The following is a 7,533-nucleotide window of genomic DNA, read 5'->3' as shown; positions in this document are numbered from 1 at the left end:
CTAAAGAGTTTAAACTTTGGCTTGATAGTTTGCATGGTTAAGCTGTTTCTAAAAATTAAAATTATTTTATATTTATTTATTTATATATATATATATATATATGGAGGTGGGGGTGGGGGTCACATATCTAACTTCAAAACTTGAGACTTCGTAATATGTGGCAGAAAAAGGAATCAAGTCATTTAAGAAAACAGATTATAGAAACACATAATGAAGCACAAAATGAAATGTTACACATCTCATGTAAGAAAATTGAACTATGTTGTACTTTCCAAACAATGAAGAAATTTTCCTGACCACTCTGCAAGGAAAAGAGCACTTCTCATCCAATTGTGAAGAAATGATACAAAAGGAACTTATTCAATTGGCAATGTCCAATGAATTATCACAAGCATGTAATGAACTGTGACCTGTAGCTTTTCACAACCTGAGACATCAGCAATGCAAAGGAATTTGATTAATTGCAGAAGCAACAAACTTGACATGAACTTCTTGAGGCAACAAGTGATACTTGATACCAAGCTCCTCAAAAAATTTCTTCATCTCCAATACAAGTTCAGACCTTCGATTCGACTTCTCAGTCATGTTCTGATGGTTCATTGTGTGCAGTGTATGCAAGGCCATTTTCATATTACTCATGTTCTCAATATCTTTTACAAGCAGAGTATACTTCGGGTGCCAGTGCTGAGGCTTGCTCTCAAGGTATCTGCAAACCAAAGTGTATAAATTTTAAAGAGTGTAATAACATTTCTTATGATCAGATCAATTTGTGGTGAATTAAATATGGTGAACTCATAAATCCAAAAAAGAAAAGAAGTTACTTTTCTATTCTCTCCTTAAGCGAAGCAATCTTTTCCATTGGGGTTGAAGTATCCACACTGAACTCAACAGTATCACCCATGTCTGGACTGCGGTAAAAATTACTAATTGGCTTTGTGGCTAATGCCGAATTTGGATAGTATACTTTTTCATTGTCATGTTGCAAGAAAACCGTGGTAAGAATGTTCATTTCTTCCACAATCATCTGTAACAGAACAAAATATGATCATTTTAGAATTGAAATATTCATTTACACATAAATATAGAGTCGATTTATAAATATGATTTCAGATGAACCACGAAATAAATGGAAATTATTCAACCAAACAATAGATAGAAATCCCATGACATTGTAAGCAAAAAAAAATAAAAATTGTTTAACTTAGAGCATGCTAATTCAAACATTGTAAGCAAAAATCAATTTTTTGTGTTTTTTTGAGAGGATCAACAAAACAAAAAGGAGGGCTATAGATCTTGTCGCTTACCTGAACACCATCCACAACACATCGATCCCCAACATCAAAGGGATGCATGACGAATACAAACACAATTGCTTCGAAGATTGTTTTGCAGGTATTGCCAAAAATAAAACCTACCAGTACCAGCTGAGATGATACCAGTACGATAACATGGGTTGTGGCAATGCCCATTACTAGTAGAACCACAACCGTTATGACAATGCTGACCACTGCATTGGCAATTTGGTGTAGCTGTTTAATTGCAGTTTTGGTGTCATTCAGAGAATGTGCCAGTGATTTTCTTTCTAGATAAACATTCACCTGACAATCAGATTGAAGACATGCTCAAAAATGATGAAAGATGTAAAACAAAAGGCCCACATGCCTTCAACCAGAGCACTCTGTTTGCGGTTTTGAGCATCCCAAGCCTGATTAATAGTAGCAACCTCAAAGTTTCAAAAAGGGAAACAAAATGCAAAAGAATGCGTACCACCCAATTCCTGAGAGCCGATTTCCTGATCTTGCCGCTTTCAAGAGCTCCTTCAAAGAGGGGAAAGATTGAGGCAACCTCATTCTTCTTCAAGAATCTTAGAAGGTCCTCCTCTTCTATATACCTGAAAAGAGTGGAATCTCAATGATAAGTGAACTGAACTGATATTCTACAAAAACAGAAGTAGAACTGTAGTAGAACTCTAGGGTAGATCCTAACTTTGCTCCTGGCTTCGCAACATTCTTGAAAATGCTCTTTGCTGCAGCAATCGCTTCCAATTCACTTGTGATCTCTTTGTCTTGGGGATGATCATGTTTGCCCATGGATTGGTCGATGGTGTGAGAAATGGTAGAAATGCCAGAGTGCCTGATCACACTGATGAGCCTCTTCATGTTCCAGGCAGAAACATTCTTTGGGTTCATTTTGTGCAGCTGATCCACATTGATTACGTTGGAGGTTTTCTCTTCTCCTTTCCCCCCACCAACAGTTTTCCGGCGGCTAATCCCCAAAGTACTACTAAAGCTCACCCGAGCTTCTCCAACAGGGGACTTGCTGGGTGATTTAATTCTTTCATCAGTCAGGCTCTGCTGAATCTCCATAATGGGTGGACCTGATAGTGTCTCTAGCACATACTGGTGGAAGATGGACTCCTGGATCCTGTCAAAGAATGTGTTAACATGAAAAGTCGAAGCCATAACCTTTATCAGCAAAATCTTAAGCAACCAGATGACTGCTGCCACCAAAAAGGAAGCCAGCAGTCTGGTTATATAAGAAAGTGCCTTGTGGTTCTTAGTAGATCTCTCCACTCTAGGGTCGAACATGAAAATCCAAGCAAGAATCACCAAACCAAGCCAAAGACAATTCTGCACGCTCTTTCTAAGCCCATATACAAAATATAGAACCTTCTTTCTCAACATAAAATTTCTTTCCACAAAAAATACTAGAGCACTAATTAGCCATCCTGAAACCAGTCTTCCACAGAATATGACCATTATCATCAAGCACCATTTCCAGAGCTCCAAACCCCACATCATCCGGTATTCCAACGGGCCAACTGTTAGTGTTGAAACCAATGTGCTGGTGATCAACACAAAGGCAATCCATTCCAGAAGCAGCCTTATGCCAAACTTTTGTTTCCTGTAAATGATCTCTCACCAAAGATCAGTTTAGCCTAAGGGAGTTAAATTTGATCTACATCAAATGCAAAATTGGACGATGAAACATAGCCAAGGAAATTACTTTGAAAATAAAAACTAATATTAAAGAGTTATACAGACAAACTTTGAAACGACTAAATACACTTTGACAGCTGTAACAATCTTCTAAACAAGTAAACACATTTTAACCAAGACTAGAAAACTTTTACCTTAAGGAAGTTGAAAGCAATAATCAAATCTACAATCAAGGCAATATAACAAAGCCAGGAAATTTTATTTGTGATTTCTTCAACAAGTATGTTAGTTATAGAAACGATTTTAATAAAATGTAGATTTATTTCAACTAGTGCAACAATCTTCTAGACAAGTAAACATCCTTTGCAAGGGAAACAGAATATTTTACCTGAAATAAGTTCAAAATGATCTTCATCATACAAAAACCAGATGATCTTCATCATACAAAAACCAGACCATCAGATGATGAAACCAAGCTTGGGAATTTCTTTCAAATTGAAGTCACAGAAAAAATCTTTTAAACTGATAAACGCACTTTGCTAGTCAGTAACTGGATCATTTTAGCCTAAAAGAAGCTAAAAGTGATATTGATCAAATCTAAAATCAGACAATGGAATAGAAGTTGGGAAATTTCTTTCAAATTTTTTTAAAAGCAATTCCTTAAAACACTTAAGAGTGTTTTGTTAGACACTGATTATGTATACACCTACATACACTCTGATAGTTGCAGCAAACTTTAAAGTAGTAGTCACACTTTGGTAGTTGCTCACGACCTGTTTAGCCTATTGCTGGTGCAACAATCTTTTGAAAAAGTAAACCTACTTTAGTGGGTGCTAATCCAAGATGTTAAAAGTCTGATCAGTGGAAATGCTAGGGGATTGTGCTTGCCACACTTTAAATGTATCAAGACATGGCAGCATGATATCTTGATGGATCATGAAGTGTGATCTGATATGTTGATGCAAAAAAACTTTTAACACAATCAAATCTAAAAAACATTGAACAACAATATGGATTGTGAAAATTTGATATCATTAATGATACCTTAAGTTAAATGACACTAAATTCATTTTTATATCTAAGAGCCTGTATAATTGTACAGAGATCAGCAACATCTACATGATGGTAGATCAGCCATCATTCAGGATATGCATTACTTTGTATAATTCCAACAAAGGCAGATGGCCTGCAAGTTCAACAATCGAATGAGAGTTTGAATCTTGATGACCATCACAACAATATTGTGATTTGAACACTACACTACACCCTTATTGACAATAGTAATTCCATACTTTATCTATATTTCAAAAATAAGAAATACTTATCCTCTTTTAATTAAGAGGAATTTTAAAACAACTAATCAGAAAGAGAGAAATCAATGAGCATTTGGGATATTCTTAGAAACCCATCACAATGATAAGAATGATCTTACTTGCGAGGGAGGTCCCCATCCTTAAAGGGGTCAGGGTCTAGGTCGAGGTCGTCCTCCTCCACAGCAACTGCAGAACGAGGGGTAGAGGCAGCCATTGCTCCACCTCTAGAAGGCGAGGCTAATCTCTGTGCAGCATTGTCTTGGATGACATTGACATTGAGAGGGCTCAGAAGCCTGGACTCAACGAAGCGTGACTTAGGCTTAGATAGCAAGGATCTAGATAGCATAGGACCTTCATTCATCATCCCCTTCTGAATTATCCCAACTCCATCAGAATCCATGTCTGAAAGAGTGAGCTCCCTCTCGATCGGCTTCCCCTTGGTCGCAGGGTCGAATCCACCTTCCCCTGCATCCTCTTCCTCTTTTCTCTTTCCATCAGCACCACCATTTTTGGTAGTGATGTTGAGAACAACAGAATCATCCATTCTGTTTCTGATGTTATGCTGATGGATAAGGAATTACACTCATATACCATGCAATCGAATTAGTAAAGTACATAATCTGTGCTGTCCTCTTGAGAGTTTTTTTTTTTCCCCCTTTTTATTGAGACATGGTAATGCATCTTCATCAGCATAGGTGGGACAACGAATGAAAGGCATATGAAAATCCAGAGAGGGGCCCCGACCATTTGATTGCCTGCATATCAATGCCAACATGTTTGAACGTTGGGCATGTCCCCACTCAACTTTTATGCACAAAAAGATATCCCGCGAGAAAGAAAAGCCAACAAAGTTATAGGTAAAAAGCATCTGTAATGTTTGAATAAATAGGGGAAGGAATGTTGGTCCAGAACGCAAGCTTCCATTCTTGTTCTTGGAATTATAGGTGATGCTGTAATTTTTATGACTGGTGTTCTGTTAATCGTGTTTAAAATCATTCTCAATATAAATATATTATTAAAAGTAGGTAAGTAGTGTTATTTTATCTTTATTTTTCTGAAAAATGGTATTACACATGTTTTAAAGATTTCTTTTTTCTCAGTAAATTTATTTGTTGAGAAAATGCTTTCAGTATTTGTAATGATGATGCATATGGTGTATTTTAAATAGTTGTTTTAAAATTAATTTGTATGGGTGTCTTAAGTATTTGTTTTAAGAATATGATTTTGATTTATTTGGTGTTTCTTTGATTCAAATGTAAAAATAAATTTTTAGAAATATAAAATAATATTTTTTCACATGTTCTAGGTTTTAAACTATCAATTCACCTTCTCAACTCAAATTTGTAACATGGATTTGACCATTTTGTTTAAATTATTCACAAGCTTTAGCCAACCACCTTCCAATTAGCCATTATTCATTGTTTTCCTTACCAAAGCATTCAAATCACGTGTCTATGTCAAGTAGTAAATGACCTCACTCCTAGGTCATTTCATAATACAATTGATCCACAATCCTACATGTTTGAAGACGATCTCACTACATTTATTTGTCACAGAGGATCACTCATCAATCCTTATTTGACCTTCCACATGAATGCTTGTATCAATAAATGGAAATATGTGGCTCTTGTACTACATCATTACAATATCCATTAGATTGCAATCCACTTGCATCGAGTCTTAAGTCTTAATCATTTAGTAGTAAAATAGTCACATCATCACTTGAATTGCTACTTGTGAACTTTCCAATTCCTTTTACAATTGTTAAATTAGATCTAAGTGCTTGTCATAAGGTAAAGTTACTTAGCTACATTTTAAAGATGTTTGATAGTAACACTAGCCATTTACTATAGGTCTCTAGATAGTCAAGTGAATCTTTATTTATAAGTACAAAAGGTTTGAGAACATTAAGGATGAATTGTGAAAGAAGGTTGGATTTGCACATTAGAGAACAAATTTATGTATGCAAAGATCAAATGTGTGTTTCCAAAAGTGATCAAAAGTCATAGATGGTTTTAGAAGTCACAAAGTGTATCAAATCTATATATTTTTCATCAATGTATAAAGATATTACTATTATCTCTTTTTATTTTTATATTCAATGAGAGATGCATAATATGTCCTAATTCTTTAATATAAGGAGAATTATTTATGAGGCCTTATCTACATTTGTTTATCCTATATATTTATATGAAGGGATATTTTACTTAAAATTATTTGTAAGTGATAGGTTGAAAGTCTATAAAGTAAGTTGTATGTACTTATTCATTGGTAACAGTATTTTTTATTAGTTCCTGCCTTGCATGGAATTATATCGAAGGCTAAAAAATTAAATAGTGATTAATCTTTTGTTGTTTGGCCAATCAAACTGCAACATTTTGTAAAATGAATTTCATTTCGATTATGTCCAATGTACAAGTTGCAAATTTTTTTACCAGTATTTTCTGATGAAAAATGTTTTGGCAGCTGGTGATTGGCATTGCAAATGTCTGTTACTGTTTTCTAAGCAAGAGAACACACACTACCCAAGGTGGTGGCAAATCAAAAGTGTTGACAGTGCATTCACTCTTATCAATGCAGAGAATGCACCACTTCTGAGACCAAGGCTAATGGCAATCACCGTCTTTGCAAGAGGTTGTAGAGCAAGAATTCTTGAAAGGAACAATTGGCAATTGGGGTCTCCTTATTTTTGCATGCAGGTTAGATGTGGGCATTCACGAGTATGCCAGTTGTAGTCAGAGGTTGAAGATACATGATTGATGTGCTGAGCTGAGAACACACAACTTTTAGTTTTTTTTTGTTTTGTTTATGCTTTAGTGAATCAACAGTTCATAAAACTACTACAATAGCTTTAAGTTTTATTTTTTAGTTTTAAAACAATCTTTACATTGTTTTTTAGTTTTGTTTATTGTTTTTATTTTGATCGGCGTTGATAATCAACAATCTATAAAAACAATGCAATGTAATTGTAATTTCAATTTTTCAATATCAATATATTTTTCTATTGTAGTCTTCTTCTTTTTAGCTCTATTTTCTGTGTGTTTTAAAATTATAATCCTTCATTTGGTATCAAAGCACATTGCAAGATTTCTGATTGTGCAGGTAGCAAGGTCAAAACATTAGTTATCTCCAGATGGCTAATGGCAAAGACTTAGCATTTCAGCTTTTATTGTTTACCGAAGACAACTATGCTTATTAGAGTATCAAAATGAAGACCCTACTATTATCCCAAGATCTCTGGGAACTACTAGAAGGCAGATACCCAAAAACTGCAGATCAGA

General features: G+C 35.0%; 1 protein-coding gene across 1 annotated transcript; it reads right to left on the bottom strand.

The window, feature by feature from the left end:
- Nucleotides 1–211: 211 nt before the first annotated feature.
- On the bottom strand, nt 212–5,041 carry LOC131078922 (mechanosensitive ion channel protein 10). Its single transcript, XM_058016764.2, has 6 exons — nt 4,372–5,041; nt 1,987–2,904; nt 1,768–1,891; nt 1,305–1,598; nt 822–1,024; nt 212–706 (listed from the first exon to the last, which is right to left on the bottom strand). The coding sequence occupies exons 1-6, from the start codon at nt 4,794–4,796 to the stop codon at nt 436–438; spliced, it is 2,235 nt and encodes a 744-aa protein (XP_057872747.2). The 5' UTR covers nt 4,797–5,041; the 3' UTR covers nt 212–435.
- Nucleotides 5,042–7,533: the final 2,492 nt, after the last annotated feature.

This window comes from Cryptomeria japonica, chromosome 2, assembly GCF_030272615.1.
Source record: "Cryptomeria japonica chromosome 2, Sugi_1.0, whole genome shotgun sequence".
Lineage (NCBI taxonomy): Eukaryota > Viridiplantae > Streptophyta > Pinopsida > Cupressales > Cupressaceae > Cryptomeria > Cryptomeria japonica.
The sequence above is the reverse complement of the archived record's forward strand: the minus strand, read 5'-3'. Positions and strand labels throughout refer to the sequence as shown.

Excerpts from the sequence above, each read along its gene's own strand:
- LOC131078922 (XM_058016764.2), bottom strand. The coding sequence starts at position 4,796 with ATGGATGATTCTGTTGTTCTCAACATCACTACCAAAAATGGTGGTGCT. Across the intron at positions 2,905-4,371 it reads GATGGGGACCTCCCTCGCAA|GAAACAAAAGTTTGGCATAA; the intron begins GTAAGATCATTC and ends GATCATTTACAG. Across the intron at positions 1,892-1,986 it reads GTTGCGAAGCCAGGAGCAAA|GTATATAGAAGAGGAGGACC; the intron begins GTTAGGATCTAC and ends CACTCTTTTCAG.